Consider the following 18,136-nt stretch of genomic DNA (forward strand, 5'->3'; position numbering starts at 1 on the left):
CTGACTTTTCTAGGCTGCCCTATCTATCTTTTCTGGTGAAATACATGGGAAAATCCCATTGGAGGAAAATTCCACTTCCTCCATCCCTCCTATTTACCCTTCCCAGCTGCACAAGAATAAGATCCAATCCCTGCTCTTCCTTCTGGGACTTATGTAATTCTGATAGGGTTTTTTGGGCTGGGAACTCTATATATTTTAAGAGTTTGCAAAGTGGGTCTTCGGTGCAGGAAAGACTCTGCCACGCCCCCTTAGCCTTTTATGGTCTGTAGCACAACAAAGAAGTGTCATGCTACCATTTAAAGAAGTGTAAATAAAATGTGAAGCAGACCTAGTAATGTTCCTCTGTAAATCCTGCTCCCAAGTAGTAATTTCCCTTCTCAGCATCAGTCATCTGAAGGGGAGGGGGAATTTGAGGCTGATGCAAAAGCCTCCTAAAATTCCAGATGGAAGAGCTTGTTGATATCTGTTTAAAGCAGAGCTCCGGTTTTTGCCCTCTGTCCACTTATTTTACTCTCACAGCACATATACAATGTATGCTGCAAGGTTAATCCAAAGAGATGGTTACAGGAGCTTTGGAAAGTGTGCTTGCTTATTCTAGGCTCCCATTTGGCACTCCAGATATCAGGAGTCACACAAAGGTTTGATTTGATCTGTGACAACTCTTATTATTATTCTCTTTCCAGAAGAACAATACGGCAGAAACTTCTCAATTTGAATAGATCCACAAGGATTGTTTAATAGGGCTGCAACAAAGTCATCTCCTTAATTCTACTGCTATAAAGGAGGGTTGGAGGTGATTGGGAATATTGAAGATCTGGCTCATGAACTTCTCAATGTTTAGAGTTACACAGCAGCCTGAAATCTGCCAACTCAGCTCTTGAATATAAAATTATGTAGAATATCATTTAATTCAGCCTTATTTATTCCAATTTATATAGCCACCCATCTCATATGTATGACTCTCAGAGACTTACAAACACCTGCAATTACACCACAAATATGCAATTTAAAAACAATATAAAAACAACCATCATAAAAGGCATTAAACTCACAGCTGAGACAAGCACAGCCACCAAAATACTGCAGCCACTTAACTGGTCCTGCACCACGCCTGGGATCCTCAGGACCATCGGCAAAGCCACCTTTCCAGGCTCTTGCGAAAAGCCAGCAGAGTCAGGATCTCTACAGCGATCTCTACAGGATCTCCCCAGACCCCCCGCTGACGGGACCCACAGCCCGACCCTCCTAAGGCCTGACGGGAGCGGGGCAGGGGGCAGGGCTGGCCGAGAAATCAGGAAGCCGGCTGGGTGACTGGGGGGGAGGCTCTTTCGGCCAGACCCACCTCTCGGGGCTGTTGTTGAGAGGCCAACGAAGGCCCGGGCAATGGGCACGTTCGCCGCCTGAGTCACGAATCACCGCGGGGCGGAGGCGGTCCCTGGCGGGCGGTCCCGCAGCCCAAAGGAAGGAGGCGCCCGCCCTTTCGGCCACCGCCGGCGGAGGAAGCTGCCCTCGGCCTCCGCGGAGCGGGCCGGGCTTCGGAAAGAGGAGCCGCGCATGCGTGGGCGCCGCCGCGGAAGCGCGACGGGCCGGTGCCTAGACGGGCGCCCTGCTCTCCTTCGGGTTCTCTCCCCGGCTTCCGGCGCGGCGGGCGGCGATGTCGCGCCGGGCTCTGCGGCGGCTGCGGGGCGAGTGGCGCGGGCAGGGGCTGCTGGGCGAGGAGACGCCGCGAGGCGGCGGCGAGGATGAGGAGGTCGCTGAGGAGCAGCTGCTGCCCGTGTCCGGCGGCGGGAGGCGGCGGCGGGGCCCGCGGAGGGAGCCCTTGGAGCGGGTGGCCAACCCCTTCGAACTGGTGAGGACCCGCCGCAGCCCGGCCGAAGACCCTCAGCAGCCGGGCGGCGTCCTCCGGCTGGCCCGGCCCCCGAGCCGCGTCGGTCCCCCGAGGCCGGGGGTGTGTGTGGATAGAGTGGCTGGGGCCTCCCGGTGCCTTTCAGCGGGTTGGGTGGCAGCTCCAGCCCTTTGCGGCTGGCTGCGGTCAGTTGGTAGCACTGGGGTGTCTCCCGAAAGTTTGCTCCCAGGGGGAGTTCTGCCTGGGTCAGTTCCCTGCTGGTGGGGAAAAAACTGCCCTCTTGTTTGCACTCCTGATCCTGCTGCTGGCCACCCTTCTTAGGTGGTTCTCCTTTGTAACGTTAAGACAGAGAAAGAGAAACCAAATGAGGGTTACGCCACAGGCTTGCTTGTGCACTGGGGAACTTTTAACCTATGCAGATAAACAGTGAAGGACTGGATGAGGACCTGATGTCTAAAGAGGAGGCTGATGACTCCCGACTGCTGGAAGGAGGCAACCCAGCAGCTGAAGAGGCCGAACCTGAAGGCCCAGAGAGCGACAAGAGGGAGGAGGGGGTAGAGGTGGAACAGCTGGACCAAATGGCAAGTATCCTGTAGAAAACGATGGTGCCTACTTTTGTTTAAAACTGATTTTATATCATCAATGAAAAACAAAGCAACTTGTAGAACAGGTTTTGAACATAACTATACAAAAAGCGCATACAAACAGCTCAGCTTCATGATAATAATAGTAACAGATTGCAATCAATAATTTGGCACATGTAACACCCCTGCTCCAGGGTCTGCATTGGTAGCCAGATGCCATTCAAGATGCTGTTTGTCACCATTAAAGTCCTTCATGGTTTGGTTATCTGAAGGATTGTCTACTGGTTGTTTATGTCCATCCAATCCAGTCTGGCAGGATGGGCAAACTCCTGGTCCCGTGGGCTAAGGAATGGTGGGGAGCAGAAGGTGTGCCTTTTCTTCCATAGTACCTTTCCGCTGGAACATCTCTCTCCTGAGTTCACGATGGCCCCAACCTTGCTGGCCTTTCAAAGGGTCTTGAGGGTCTTTCTGTGCCCCTGGGTGTGTGAAGGGCTCCATTTCCCGCTATTCTGGCACTGATAGTTTATAATATTGCTTGGCTGCTATTTGTATTTTTATCTGCTGGCACATATTTTGGGTATTTGTGACTACAGCCCCTAAACCACAGGCCTGCAACCCACGGCTCCGGAGCCGCATGTGGCTCTTTCAGCCGTCTCTTGCGGCTCCCAGTCCTCTACCACGTGCAGTCCCCCTCCCCAAAAAAAAGTGGGACTAAAAAAGTTCAACCAATCAATTCAAATATGCAGGGTAGGTGCATATCTCGCCTTGGCTCCACTCTTCACTCAAACCCTGTTCTGCGCATGCACGCATGTACGCACATGCGCACACATTTGTTGCGGCTCCCAGTTTTTCCTTTTGTGAGGCAACCGGTTCCGAGTGGCTCTTTCACTGTTTCAGGTTGCTGACCCCTGCCCTAAACAGAAACTTAGATATTTTCCTGGTTTAGATAACTTGTTTGAAATTTGTACTTTTGATGTGTGCTTCACTATATGCATCTTTCAACCTTTTATTTTTATCTTTAAAAGTCTACTATAAACAACAAATCACGAAAAAAAAAGAAGAAAAGAAAGAATAAGAAGAATCCTTCAAGCGAGGCTCTGGTAAACTGAATTAGGTTTGGGGATTGAGCACTTGTACAGAAATGCTGAATGAATTAAACCAGTTGAGGCATGTAGAAAAAGTCATGGTTATTCCCTTTGCTGCCAGGAATTTGAGACTTCCTTTGGAATTAAATGATGCTACCCTTACAAAATCATAACTACAGCTCTACAGAATCTTGGCTATTCAGTCACTAGAAAGAGCTTGCAGTTCAGGGAACAAAGAAAGACCAAGCTCAAGCAGAATCCAAGGGTTGAAAGGGGCCCTGGACCTATAGTAGTTGAACCCTATCTGGGGCAGATTCTCAGACAATCCTGGACAAATGGCTGTCCTATGTTCAGTGATGGGGCATCTATGATTCCATAAGGTGTTGATTGTATTAAAGGGAAGAGGACCATTATGAGGGTGCCTGCAAGAGAACATTAAGACTTGTCTTTACATGGATTTTCTCTGAGAAGGATGAAGCTCTTCTGCTCATTTTGTTGCTTTTCAACAGTTCCTTGGAGATGATGACCAAGTGGAAAATATTGAAAGCATCTTGCTGAGCATTGAGAACTCCAGTGGGCCCCCATGCCAGAGCCAGAGCAGGCTGGTCACAGATAATCGGCCTCTGCTGTACATTGAACACAGGTAAGAGACCAAATGTCCATCAGTGGTGGTGGGAGAACCCTCTTTTTTGCGCTATAGGTAAAATGATCGGTTTTAGGTTATACATCAGTGCTGAGGCTCTAGATGAGGAATCCTCAACACCCCGGTCCATGGACCAGTACCGGGCCGCAGCATACCAGCAACCTGGCCGCACAAACAAGGAAAGCCCCATCCACAGGATGCAGGCAGCACACAAAACCACACCCCCTCCGGTCCTCAGAAAAACCTCTCTCCGCATAACTGGTCCCTGGTGTCCAAAAGGTTGGGGACCTCTGCTCTAGACAGCTTAAATTAAGGGAAAGTTCAAGAGGAACAACTTATATGTGGTATTTTTTTATATTTGCTTTCAATCCTATGAGATGCCCCTGGCATGTAGGAATTTCTTTAAAGTGCCCCTCTGAAAAAAACATTTAAAGGAAGCTGAATTGACCCTGAGTGGTGAGAAGGAAAAGAATCGGTCGGGGACCTGTGGCTTTGTAAACCAGATTCCTTCTATTCACTGGCCGTATCTCTGAGACAGTATGGCTGGCATGCTGACCTAGTAGGAAGGATCGATGCTGCTGTGATACAGAGGGCTTTGTCTAAAGTATTCCAACATCGTGCTGTAATTTCTGCTGCGTCTGCATTTTTCCTTTGTCTCGCCTTCGCGACGTAGGGGGCCAAAGGCGTAGAAGCTCTGGTTCTGCTTTTGCTCATGGCCATTCAGCACAGTGCGTAGCTTGGCTGAGGGGCCAGTAGACAATTATTGCTTGCATGCAAATAAAAGCATATTGTATCTTCATTTTGATGGCTTTAAGTGAGCAAGGCTTTAGACACAACAACATGTTCTCTGCATCAAATAAGATGTGGGCATTAAATGACAGGAAAGATTTGTGTTCCCAACTTTCTAGGAGCCTAAATCCAGAGACGGAGCTGAAGAGATACTTCGGGGCCCGGGCAGTTCTGGGAGATCAGAGGTGAGGTCCAGTGTTGTGTCTCTAGATTGTGTGGGAAAGCAAAACATCTGGCCACAGCAGTCACGATCCGGGGAAACATTGTGGGGAGAATGCCATTTTCTTGACTGAGCTGTGCCTGGGGCCAGGGCTGCCTCACCCTGCCTGGGAGTCTTTGTGTGTGGAAGGAAGGGAAATGGTACATTCCCGATCCGTAAGCCTCCTCCAGGGAAGGATCAGTTTGGGAATCTCTCTGAGGTGCTCTGGGACCATGGTAGTTCTGGATGGAGAGTTTTTATAGCGTTCAGATGTGGCAGAAGGGACTTTGACCCATTCTTGGGATGCTCTTTACCATCACAGGCGGACTGCTTGTCTCGAGGAAGGTCCAGCAAGTGGCCCTGCGCAGGATGCAGGCGCCAAGCTGTGGTTTCACTGGTGTCTTGCTGGGGAGGAATCATTTGGTCTTGGTTCCTTTGATGAACTCGGGCAAGGACTTGAATCTGCCTTTCTCACAGTCATTGCATGCATGTGAGGACAAGCACATGCCTCGACCTTAGATGTGGTTATTCCCTCTTCTCTTGCATCTATTTAATCTTTGCGCTCAGTCGAGCGGTGGTGCTCTAGCAATGCTAACTTCAGTACTTCCTGGATGGAGAATAGAGACAGTTGCATTTTCCCAGTAAGGAAGCCCATGTTCTCTCCTTCCCAAAACAAGGCCATGCTTATTTTAAGGACTGATAATTGCCTGGGGGGGGGGTGTGGGGGGGGTCAGGATGCATCAATAGGACTTTGAAAACAACTGCATCACCCATGTGGGCTTTGTTGCAGCTGCTTAGCAACTAGAATATAGATAAAGGCTTTGATGTATGAATTCCCATCTTAAAGTGCGCTCCTTCTTTCCAGGCCAAGGCAGAGGCAGCGCCAGTATGTACGCAGCACATGGTTGGCAGCACCCAAGGACACCTGGCCACGTCACAGCAAAACAGGTGAGAGGCCTTCCCAAAGGCTCCTGCACCAAAGGCGCCTCGGCTGACTTTGGGACTGGGAAAAGGCTGCTGTCTGTTCTGATGGCATGTTGGGTACTGAGTAGCAGAGCTGAACAGCAGGCAAATATATCATGGGTGCATTACAAGCCAGCAACTTCTCTTCTGATGCCAGTGAAAGGAGAGGCTTTGTAGGGCACCAGTTGTTGTCTCACAATTGTAGGAATACTTCCTTCCTTGAGTGCCCGCATTCTGGGCTGTTCATACTGTTGTTCTCCAGCTTTGCGTAGGAGAATTCCAGATTTGTTTACACTGAAACAATAGATGGAAATGTTCACATAACCGTCTAGATTCTTCTAGCTTGGAGGTGTATATTTCTTGCACGATGAGATCTCACAGGCTTGGGAATATGGATGGGGGCTGCAAGTGAAGTTCAGACCTGGACTCGTGCATTCAGAGTCAGGGTAATTCTGGCGATCGAACTGGAAAGGGGGTGAAAAAACCCAGGCTTAGCATTCCTGTTTCTAGAGTTTAGTTTCTCTCCAAATAGATAGGCCAATGTTTCTCAACCACGCCAACTTTAAGATACATAATATGTATTCTTCACTTTGGCTGGAGAATTCTGGGAGCTGAAGTTCACGTATTCTAAAGTAGAAAAAGTTGAGAAACAGTGAGATACTCACTTTCTAGATTCTAGATTACCATTCCATTGTGGCTGACCACCCTCTTTCTTCCATCCCCCCCGCCTCCCTCCCTCAACAAATCTCTCCAGGTATATCCATGGTTCTGTTGGAAACAAGGCGTGGAGAACAACACTTTGCCTTTGAGCACAACCGGGAATACCAGTTGGTGCAGTTCAAATTCTTGGATGCTGTGGAATCAATGGATCCAAACAATCTTGTGGTAGGTTCTTCATTCGGCATGCCCAAAGTCATGGCTTCAAACCTACCAGCTCTGAAACTACAGCAATTTATTCCATCCCGATTTTGACTTCTGGACTTGCTCAGGATTTGGTATTGTCCAGCCGTGCACAGCAGGTGCCCTCCAAAGGGTGTGTTACAATTCCCAGTGGGCTGTAGGAATCGATTGGCCCTCTCCGGATGCAGCTGTGTCCAGCCCACTCTGCATGGAGACCACTGGCAGAGGCCTGATTTGTGTGCCAAAGCACCTCAGCCACACAAAATTCACTTGACGATTCTAATTTCGAGTAGAGGCAAAAGCTGAGATGTTCTGAGAGAATGTTATGTCATCATAAAAAGAGATGCAGCTTTCTGATTCAATCTTCCTCTCAAGACGTGCACGTGTGTATGATTTGGACCAGCATAGAAGGAGCTTGAGACATGGTTCTACCTGCTATGGTAGTTTTTTTTATTGTGGGGGCTTTGGATTCCCAGTGCCCTCTCAGCCTCCGGGGCCCTGTCTGCATCCCAGCGATGTGCGCATGCGGACCTCTCTGTGAAGAGATGAGGCATCTGCTCGCGCTGAGAGCAGAACACTCAAAGCTGTGGGGAAAAGGAATCTGCAGTCGGCTCTTCTAGGGCAGAGAAGGGGCTCCCGTGATCCTCATGCATTTTCAGCCCCCCCCCCTCCCCTCCCAGCAAGCCAGTCCCTGACTGAGGACTCCTGCCCCGGCTTCCCAAGCGCTGAAGACGAAGACTGCAGATGGGGCTGAAGGGGAGATCTAAGCCAACATTTGTGCTATATTTAAACATTGACCAACTTTGCGGAACGGAGGGTCTCGTTTCTCCAGGGCTTCAGAGAACAGGCTCTGCTTTGAGACTTTTATGGAGCCGGTCCAACTGTGTTAACTGGCAAACAGCTTGATAGTAAATACAAAGCGTGGAAAGGCCAAACTTGTTCTTAGCCTAATATTAGAATAATCAAGACATTGAGTTTGGAGAGCTCCCCCTTTCCTCCCCCCCCCCCCCAGCCAGGATAAATGTGGCTCTTTGAAATTGGAGTGTTTGAGAGATAAAAACCCTTTTGTCCAGGAATGACTCCCGGCTCTGCCTTCTCTGATCCTCCCCACACACACACTTGCTCCTCAAGGAGGAATTCATCGCAGTTGAGGAACGTTTGGATTCTCAGACAAACAGGAATGTACGTACGTTCCTGGAAAACAGGAAGGATTGTGGGTTTTCTTATACAACAACTTGTTTTTAGTGTACTCGTTGAGGCAATGAGGTGGCTTTTCCTGGATCAATAAACGGTAATGCACAGAAAGCAGTACAGGGCGTTTTGCATAACTGATGGTAGCAATGAAAAACAACATAATTTCAATGGCAAGTAGGCACGAGGTGCCACTGAAAATTAATCCCATGTCTAAAAGATGAATATTTCACTTCTGAAAAATGGTTCATACTTAATTAAGTTTACTGAAAGTGGACTTAGTAAATCTGAACCCGGAGGGTGGATGGAGCAGAGGTTGCAGTAAGAGGAGGGATGTGAAGAGGAAGAAGTGGAGGATAGCTCTGAAGCCCAAGTGAAGGCCCAGGGTTTCCGGTGGCTAGATAGGGGCCAGGAATGCAGGCAAGCATTCTGTTTGACCACGAAGCCAACTCTTCTGCCTGTTGAATTTGGAAGTCCTCAAGTATTCCCAAACGCTGATTTGGGAACAGTGAGTCGTGTGAGGGGCAGCCCCTTGGTTAGCTTTGCCCTTCTCCAGAGAGTCCTTAAGTGTCGCTCTTTGTTGTTCTCAGCTGCTGCTCCAGATGAATCCTTACCATGTGGACTCACTTCTGCAGCTCAGTGATGTGTGCCGGATGCAGGAAGACCAGGAGATGGCCAGAGACCTGATTGGTAAGAATCGGGCAAGTGTAGCCCGTAAAAAGAGGAGAGTTTGGGGTACGGAGTTTGAAAAAATAGCTCCATCACTTTGAAAGCTCTGGGCCAGCAAAGCAGCTGGTGGCTGCCAGTGTGTCGGCCGCAATGCCTCTTTTGCAGAGAGAGCCCTCTACACCCTGGAGTGCGCCTTCCACCCTGTCTTCAGCCTCACCAGCGGCACCTGCAGGCTGGACTACCGCCACCCGGAGAACAGGTGGGTGCCCCCCTGGAGGCTTGGAGGAGGCGGCTGCTTCTTGGCCGGTGATCGCCAGGTGCTGCTTGGCCAGGCTCCACGTCCCCATTCCTCTCCCCAGAATCACGTCCTTCCCCTTCCGGTGTCCCTCACAGAGCCTTCTACCTGGCCCTCTTCAAGCACTTGCTTTCCCTGGAGAGAAGAGGCTGTCCCCGGACTGCCCTGGAGGTCTGCAAGCTCGTCTTGAGGTGAGGGCTGCTCTTTCAGTTCCACTTTGGGACAGGAATGTTTGGCTCCCAAAGCGGGTCATCAAGAGGAGCCCCGAAGCTCTTCTAGCGGCCTTCTCGGTGGGCCAGCTGCTCCTCCCTCCGCCAAAGGCCAGTGAGCGTTCCTTTGGACAGGGTCCTGAAAGAGTCGCATTCCTCTTATCTACCCTCCCCTCGCCCCCCCAAGTCTCGATCCGGAGAACGATCCGCTAGGCATGCTGCTGATGGTGGATTTGCTGTCGCTCCGAGCAAGGGAATACGCCTTCCTGATACGCATGTTCCGGGAATGGGAGGTAAGGGCCTCGTGGGGGCAGAAGAGCCCAAGGCAGCTGGAGCGCCCCCCCCCCCCCCGCAGAAACACGGGGCCGGTCCTCAAAGGATTGGTGCAGCCTGCACAGTTCAGTGCCCTCCCTCCCCTGTTGGGGAGAGACCCCCTTTCTGGGCCAGAGGGATTTCTACCGTCTCTCTAGTGCCCCGATATGTTTTCTTCTTCTAGCCCAGTAGCTGCTTCCTGTTAATTATCTCTCAATTCGAGAGCTTTAAAACAATTAACAGCCCCAGAGCAGTATCAGTGCTGACTGCTCCTGTTTTTAACTCCAGCAGGTTGCTTTAAGGCCAGCCTGCCCTATTTTGAAATCTTCCTGGGCTTTTGGCTGGGGGATGAAGCTGAAGCACGTAGATCTCCCTTGCCAAAGGCTCTGCCTGGACTTCTGAAAGGCACAAGGGTGTGAGCTGCCCCCTCCTACCCCAGCAGCAGTGGCCGCTCTGCAGAGTCTCTGGCAGACGGAACTGGCCAGAGCTGTGGCTGTCCTCTTGCTGCCCCCTGAAGGACAGATGCTCAGAGCCTTCCCCAATGTTGGGGGGAGGGCTTTCTGAAGACCCAAGCCCTGCTTCCAGCCCTGCCTTCCCCACCTCTCTTCTAGAACTCTGGAGTTGCCTCTTCAAACTTGTCACATCAGTGCCTCCTCTTCCTCACCTCCCCCCCTCCCCCACTTCAGGGTCATCGGAATCTGAGCCAGCTCCCCAATTTTGCCTTCTCCGTCCCTCTGGCTTATTTCTTCCTGAGCCAGCAGGAAGATCTGCCTGAAACGGAGCAACGCAGAGCCCGTGAGCAAGCGGACGGCCTCCTTCAGCAGGCCCTGATTATGTTCCCCAGTGGTAAGTGAGCCCCGCCTGGCTCCCGTACAGATGCCAGGCTGGAGCGGCAGAGAGGAAGAGGGGCCCCTGGGGTGGGAGTGAGTTGCAATTAAGGAAAGCACCAAATGTCACATCTCCGACATGAGTAAAGATGAATCTGTCTTCACACACACACACACACACACACACACACACACACACACACACACACGCCTCCCAAACTGAACAAAGAGACTGAAGGCCTTTTCTGTGCCTCATTAGCCCCCCTCCCCCCCAGGAGGCCTGAGCTGTTTTGCCCTCCAGGGAAGGCCCTGACTCTCTCCTCCCCCCCCCTTCCAGCCCTGATGCCCCTTCTGGACCGATGCAGTGTGCAACCTGACCCCATGGTCACCTCCCATGCCTTCTTTGGACTGGAAGCCCAGCTGAGGTAAGGGGGGGACACTTTGCTGGATCCCGGTTGTGCCTCTTGGGGGACATGGAGAGCCACTATGGACAGGAGCTCCCAAGTGGGGATGGCAAAAAAGCCATTTAAGCCAGAAATTGATGAGGAGGAGGATAAATGAAATCTTGCCAGTGGGAGAGGCAGAAAGCAAATGCTACTTCTAATAACTTCAGGCAACTTTCCTTGGCAGTTGCTGGGGATGAGGCTGATGGCCTGTCATTACAAGGAGTCTGTGGAACTCCTCTTCCCCCTCGGCCTCCTTGCACCTTCTGCAAGGGGAATGGTGTGAAAGGTTTCAAAACCAGCTGCACCAAACCAGTGGTGGAACCAGCATCTCATCCCCCAGAACCGGTTTTCTTAAAAGCCATCTCTTTCCCCCCCCCCTCCCCAGTGTGCCATCAGCACTGAGCCAGCTGCTCTCCCTCTACCTGGGGCGGAGCCATGCCCTCTGGAAGGACCTGGCCATCATGGCCTGGCTGGAGACCAACGTCCACACGGTGCTGCGGCTGGTGGATGCCAAGGAGCCCTTTCTGGAGGAGGCAGAACAAAAGTGAGTTGGGCAATTGCTGGTGCCTTTTCCCTGCTGAGCGACTGACCTCCTTGCTCTTGCTCAGGACGTTCAGCGCTGCCCATTCTCCCACCATAAGCTCAGCGTGTGACTTGTGGCTGCTGCAGAAAAGGGAGGAGGACTCGGGTGCTTTTGCTTTCATGCACCCAGGAGAGGAAGCTCTGGGCGAGAGGAGACTGTTGGCATCCCCTCCCCCCGTCTCTGTCTGTCTCTAGGCGAAAGGCAAGATACCAAAATGCACCCAGGAATGTCTACCGCCACGTGATCCTCTCGGAGATCAGGGAAGCCACAGCTGCATTACCTCCGGTGAGGATCTGATGCTTCTGCCTGGGCCCTCATCCTGACCCTCCTGCGGGCTCTTGTTCTTCACATACAGCAACTTCTCTTGCCCTCCGTCCCTGGTGTAGCTCTGGCACTGGTGTCTGAAGTGTATTTTGTAAATAAGGCAGCCAACACACACAATACTTGTTCCTCTTTTCCACACAACAGTCCCTGCGAAAGAGAGGAACTGGCCCAGAGCCACCCAGCAGGCTTTTGCGCCTAGTGCAGAACTACAACTCACCGTCTCCTGGTTTCTAGCCTGATGCTTTCATCACTAGGCCAAACTGGTTCTCATGTTCTCTCCTGTCCGCCGGCTTCCCACGGAGCCATCCTCGGTTCACTGTTTCTTCCCTGGAAATGTTTCCATTCAAGCTGGCCATCCTCCGTCCTCGTGTCTGGCTTGGCTGGCCCCTTTTGGTCTTCCTTTGTGCTTTTCTTTCGGAGCGCACGCCCACCTTTCTCGGGGGTTGTAAAGATGCCTTATCCAACGGCGCAATAGATGAAGGCTGGACAATAGTGGCCCCTGACCTCTTGTTTTCCTCTCTCAAGGAAGTGACTTCCCAGCCCATCATGGGATTCGATCCTCTGCCACCCCTGGACTCGATTGTTTCATACACGAGACCCGAAAGGTATTTCCTGGCTCTCAGCTCTCTTGCGCGTGTGGCAGTTCCCAGGCGCTGCTTGGCTGACCAGTCTTGAGCATAAGCTGAGAGGCTGCCCGAGGCCCCCCAAGCAAGACCCTCCAAGCCTTTCAGCCACACCTCCCTCTGTCTTTCCAGGGCGACTCATCCAGCCAACGAAAGCACTTTATCCCTTTTTTTTCGCTCACTGCTGCCAAACTTCAACTTGCAGGTAAGATGCCCTTTTGAGCTTGACCAGGGCAATAGCAGGTGTGTCCAGAGCACGCCTGGGGGTGCGCAGGGCTGGTGCCCCTCTGTGGGCCAGGTTGTGGGATGAAGGGCAGCAGAGGGGAAGATCCTGCCAGCGGAAGCCTTGGGATAGATCTAGAGGAGCTGCGGTGGACCAGCCCCATATTTGGGCCAGAGGCTCGGTGAGCCTGGCTGCCTGGTGGTTTCTGGGGCTTGTATGAGTTGCGAGTGCCCAGATTGTCTGCTGTGGTTTTGCATTTTCCCCTGGTGGGATGGGTGGCCATGGAAGTTGTCTAGGTAAACCAAATCAAGCCACTGGGGACAGGGAAAGAGGCTTCCGGAGGACTGACCTGCCTGGGTGCCTCTCTGCCCTGCCCTGCATCCCAGGGGGAAGTTCGCGCCGGAGGAGAAGCCGAGCCGGGTGCCGGGCAGAACCTCAACCAGGGAGTGAACCGGCTGATGGCAGCAATGCGGGATATGCTGGCCAACATCCAGTTCCAGGAACCCCCCCGAGATGACAACCCAGAAGGCGATGGGGGAGACTGGGACTGAACTCTGGCTCCCCTCCCCCACTCACAATAAACAGGTAGAAGAATCTGGAATGGCCTCTGTGCTTCCCCTCTGCACGCCCGTCCGCTTTCCCCTCTCCCCTCCGGAAAGGAAGCTGAGCAGCCTGGCCCCCACCCCGCCCACTCAGTCGCTGGCTCTCTGGAGGAGAACCCTGCCAGTGCTTCCGTCCCGCCCTTCTTTCCCAACAAGCCGTTACTGTGGAGGGAACCAGGCTTTCTCTTAGGGAGAAGTTCGGGGGCAGCCTGGCTGGCCCCCACCTTGCCAATGCCAGCCTGTTTTGGTTGGGAGTTCCTGCCCTTCGGTTCTCTGGCTGGGCCTCCTGGCATGATTTGCAGGTTGGCAAGGGTGGCTGGGGGAAAATTGACTGGGACGGTCAGAACGTTCTCCAAAGCTAAACAATCGTCTTGCCAAGAAATTCTCCCAGGGAGAATTGGTGCGGGAGGGGATGATGGGCCCGGGTTGCAAAGGCAGCCACAGTAGGAGGCAGGTTCCGGTCCTCTTGGTGCTGTGAATGATCTAAACCCAGAGTAGCCTTCTCTCCAGAGGCTGCCCCCTCTTTGGGGCCATGAGCCAGGGGGCACAACAGCTGCCCCCTTTCAGGTCCTCTTGGAGGCCTCATGGATGGCGCCGAGGCAAGAAAGAGCTACCGAGCTGCCTCCGTCACGAGACCCCCCCGCCTGCCCACCCAACCTTTCATCCCTTTTAGGCTGCAGTGGTTCCATCCTACCACCTTTTAATTAAAAAAGTTAGGAAAATGTTTTCTAAAAAATACTCTCGATACAACTATGGTTGAACCTTTCAGTCTGGATATTTTGCAGAGACCATTTGCGAGAGGGAGGAATGGGGCTTGGCTACTCAGCATGCTGCTGTTTTGCACTGGGGGGGGGATGTCTGTGGAAGAGCCCCTCCCCTTGTTTTGAACGCTTGATATCTGTACAGCCTCCAGTATGGCCCCACAATACGTACGCAGATGCTTTCCCATCCTTCACATAGACACACACATCACACGCCTATCTGCAGTTGTTTATAAACAGGGTAACCCAGACAGACTTCAAAGTGGGGAAGAAGGCTGCCAGGAAAAGAAGGCGGCGACTGTTCCTGAGCTGGGCATTGCCCGTTTCCAGTGCCTGCAACCCCTGGGCCAGCCCAGCCCACGAACCCCGAGGGCCTGCTTAACTTGCCTGCCCTTCTGACAGCCCAGTTAGGCCTGCTCCGCCCCAGAGGACGAGGCGACCTCTGGCTGTGCTTGGAAGCCTAATTGCAACTTCAACCGTAAAGTGATGGAGAAACAGGTTTTTCCTTCTCAGTTGCTCCAGGGAGGATTGTCTTTGGCCCAAACACAGCAACTCTAAAGCTCATTTGGTGCTCCCCTTTCAAAGACCAACTTTCCACGGCCGGCTTCAGGCCAGAGGCAACTGCCTGGAGCACCTGAAGAAGTTTCACCCACTGCTCCTTCCCTCCCAACCTGCGCAGCCTTCACACGTGCTAAACGCAAGGAAGGTCACGGGCATTCCTTGCTTCGTCAACCAATCTCTCCCCAGCTTTCCCTATTTTAGAGTCCATCCTCTACAGAATCCTTGTTCAGTGATGCGGTTTTCACGATTGTGCAGATTACAGAAGATGCTGTGATACTTGGAAAAATAACCAGACTGTGCATTTCTTGGTCTCAATAAAGAGGGTGGTCTTCTGTTGCTCTGACTCCCCTCCCCTCCTGCCAGTGGGCTAGGCTGTTTGTCCTTGCACGGTTGTCCCCACCAGAGGCATTGCTTTGGATAGATCGGGATCCTAGGAATCCACGTCAGCTAGCGTGGCCTAGAGATTGTGGTGCACATATACAGGGACTATTATAATTATAATATATTTATAATTATAATATTATATTATAATCTTTTTAATTGTTTTTAACTTTTGTATTTCTTGTTTTAATTCCCTGTAAACCGCCCTGAGTCCTTCGGGAAAGGGCGGTATACAAATCCAATTAAATAAATAAATAAGTAAATACATGTGGACAGAAAAACTATCCCGATATGTCCCCACAGATGCAATCTCGGAAGAACATTAACTGCTAACGGAGTGACTTGTCACATTATAAACTCAGCAACGTAGATCTGGAAGTAGATTGCACAAGAGTGTGGTGGTATTTCAAAGGGCAGAGAGCCTTTGCCACCATCAGCTCATTAAAAATAGGGTGTGGAATTGGAAAACTGGCTGCGTAGAAGCTTTTTGAAAAGGCAAGGCTCTCAAAGTAAGGCACCTGTGTAGACAGCACAAGAAGTTGTGCAGAAGAAAATACTAAACCGATAAATTCTCCCATCATAGAAGGAGGGCACAGTTGGCTAAAGGGTATCCTGACCATAGCGGGAACCTCGCTGAAAGAAATCTAGTCGAGGATCATTAAAAGAACAGCATATATCACATACGGTTGGCCCTGATGCAATGGCAGCCTGGCCAAGCTCTCCCTCTGTTGCCCCCTGGGACCCATGTTCCTCTGCTCCCCCTTAAAAGCCCAGGTGACGATCCTACTCTCTTGTTTCTGCTTTTCTGGAGCTTCATCCTCAAGAATGGCCGTCCCCTGGTCAGCGTGATTGTGAAAGCCACAGCTCATCCGGACCTTTCATAATACCTCCCTGCCATTCAAAATGCTCACCGCCTGACTTGTTGTCATGTGGCTCACCCTCCACCCTTCTGCTAAAGGAGGAGCTGAGTCTATGGCTTTAAAAGCGGGGGGGGGGAGAGAAAGAGTTCTTTCTTTGCCATTAACTTTTGCCAATCAATTTTGGAGGCAGAGAGAAATTCAGCCATTATAACATTAGGAAGGAAACCAGGGACAGTGACGTGGAGACGGTGCTTCCCAAGAAAGAAGCCGGAGGATCGCTCTCCTCATTTACGTAGGCTGAAGAATAAAGGCGAAGTGCAGAAACCAAGGAGAAGAACAGCCAAGAGGCCGGTGCTCTGGGATCCTTGGAATTGTGTTGCGGCGGAAACGTCCTTGTGGGAGCTTGTGAAGCGTTGCTGGCTTTGCCGTCCCAACTGCTTTGCTGGAGAGCTGATCTCACAGAGCTAAGACTTTCTGGGAAGAAGACTGCTGACAGAGGAACCTGCAGCCCACAGGTGAGCATTTGGAGCAGCATCTGAAAACACTTGGGAAGAAAAGCTCTTCCAAAATTGGTGCCCCCCCTTATTTTTCATAAGCATCCCCACAAAGCAGCCTCCATGATGCCTGAGACATCGCCAGTGACGATGCATTTGGACTTCCCCAATAGCACCACTGATCTCCTTGCCAACTGGACCAATGGGTCCTTCTGCGCCAGCGAGCAGCAAGTGGTGATCCCCAGTGAAATCTTCCTGACTCTGGGAGCAATGAGCTTTGTGGAGAACTTGCTGGTGGTGGCCGCCATCGTCAAAAATCGGAACCTTCATTCCCCCATGTATTATTTTATCTGCTGCCTAGCTGTTTCAGACATGCTAGTGAGCGTCAGCAACCTGGTGGAGACTCTCTTCATGCTGCTCATAGAACATGGGATGCTCATCATAGAGCCTACTGTAGTCAAGCAGGTCGACAACGTCATGGACATGTTGATCTGCAGCTCCTTGATGTCTTCTCTCTCCTTCCTGGGCGTCATCGCCATGGACCGCTACATCACCATCTTCTACGCCTTGCGCTATCACAGCATCATGACCATCCAGCGGGCTGTGGCCCTTATGGGGGCCGTCTGGCTGATCAGCAGCACCTCCAGCATCCTCTTCATTGTCTACGACAGCACGGCCGTCATCCTGTGCCTGGTGGTCTTCTTCCTCTCTGTGCTGACCCTCATTGCAGGGCTCTACATCCACATGTTCATGCTGGCACACCAGCACGCCAGGCAGATTTCAATCCTGTACAGCAAACAGCATGTGCCCCAGTTTACCAGCATGAAGGGGGCCATTACCCTCACCATCTTGCTCGGAGTCTTCTTGATTTGTTGGGGACCCTTCTTCCTCCACCTCATCCTCATCCTCATCTGCCCCAGCCACCCTACCTGCAAGTGCTACTTCCGTTACTTCAGCCTCTACCTCATCCTCATCATCTGCAATTCGGTGGTGGACCCCATCATCTACGCTTTCCGAAGCCAGGAACTCAGGAGAACGTTGAAAGAGGTGGTCTTGTGTTTCTGGTGACAAAGAAAGAGAGGCTGGGTCCCTTAGGACACGAGGCAAACCTAAGGCAGTCAGCCTCACCCCAAAGAGGGTCTGGGTGCACCGTTATGGGCCAGCAGGTGACTCTTTGTGACCCAGCACAGGAAATAGTGGAGATGGATTTGCTTCATTTTTGATTTCTGACTGTTGGAAGGGCCCCACGTCCTGCCACTCCTCTCCTGCTTGTAGCCAGCTGGGTGCTTATTGGATGGCCACAGGCTGGAGCTGAAAACAGCCACTATTGCCCGAATCTACTGTAATGGGTGTCCTGTGTCAGCGGCCGCCTTCTATGGTTGTTCCCAGCAAATACTCTTGTGATTCCCACAGCTTCTGTTTAGGTTCTGTTTGGCAGAGGGCAAAGGGCTAACGCCCCTCCCCCCAGGTCAGATCCTGCTTTAAAACTGGTGGCTCAGAGCCAGGGGGATCTCTTTGAAGACAGCCCAGGACTGTGGGATCCTTTGCTGGAGAGCTACATTCTTGCCTGTCTCTCTTCTGTTATCTGAGGTGAGTGATCAAGTTTTAGTAAGAGGCTACAATAGAGAACTCGGAGAACAAGAAAATTATCCAGCAGCCACTCAATTCCACTTTTCCGTTGGACAGGATTTATACTTTAGACTAGCAGTTTGAATGCAAATACCTTTTTGTACAGGATGGTTGTTGCTCTGTATTAAAAACTAAAG

The 18,136-nt window shown here is 51.7% G+C and overlaps 2 protein-coding genes across 2 annotated transcripts; both read left to right on the forward strand.

The window, feature by feature from the left end:
- The first annotated feature begins 1,593 nt into the window (after positions 1-1,593).
- TCF25 (TCF25 ribosome quality control complex subunit) lies at positions 1,594-13,296 on the forward strand. Its single transcript, XM_083370389.1, has 18 exons — positions 1,594-1,849; positions 2,266-2,427; positions 3,456-3,530; positions 4,025-4,158; positions 5,067-5,132; positions 6,012-6,094; positions 6,864-6,994; positions 8,791-8,890; positions 9,035-9,128; positions 9,263-9,355; positions 9,561-9,666; positions 10,372-10,531; positions 10,850-10,937; positions 11,344-11,502; positions 11,736-11,826; positions 12,391-12,470; positions 12,621-12,693; positions 13,098-13,296. The coding sequence occupies exons 1-18, from the start codon at positions 1,655-1,657 to the stop codon at positions 13,260-13,262; spliced, it is 2,055 nt and encodes a 684-aa protein (XP_083226515.1). The 5' UTR covers positions 1,594-1,654; the 3' UTR covers positions 13,263-13,296.
- Positions 13,297-15,342: 2,046 nt separating this feature from the next.
- MC1R (melanocortin 1 receptor) lies at positions 15,343-18,136 on the forward strand. Its single transcript, XM_083370418.1, has one exon. The coding sequence runs from the start codon at positions 16,494-16,496 to the stop codon at positions 17,436-17,438; it is 945 nt and encodes a 314-aa protein (XP_083226544.1). The 5' UTR covers positions 15,343-16,493; the 3' UTR covers positions 17,439-18,136.

The sequence above is a fragment of the Vipera ursinii genome (assembly GCF_947247035.1).
Source record: "Vipera ursinii genome assembly, chromosome: 10".
Classification (NCBI taxonomy): Eukaryota; Metazoa; Chordata; class Lepidosauria; order Squamata; family Viperidae; genus Vipera; species Vipera ursinii.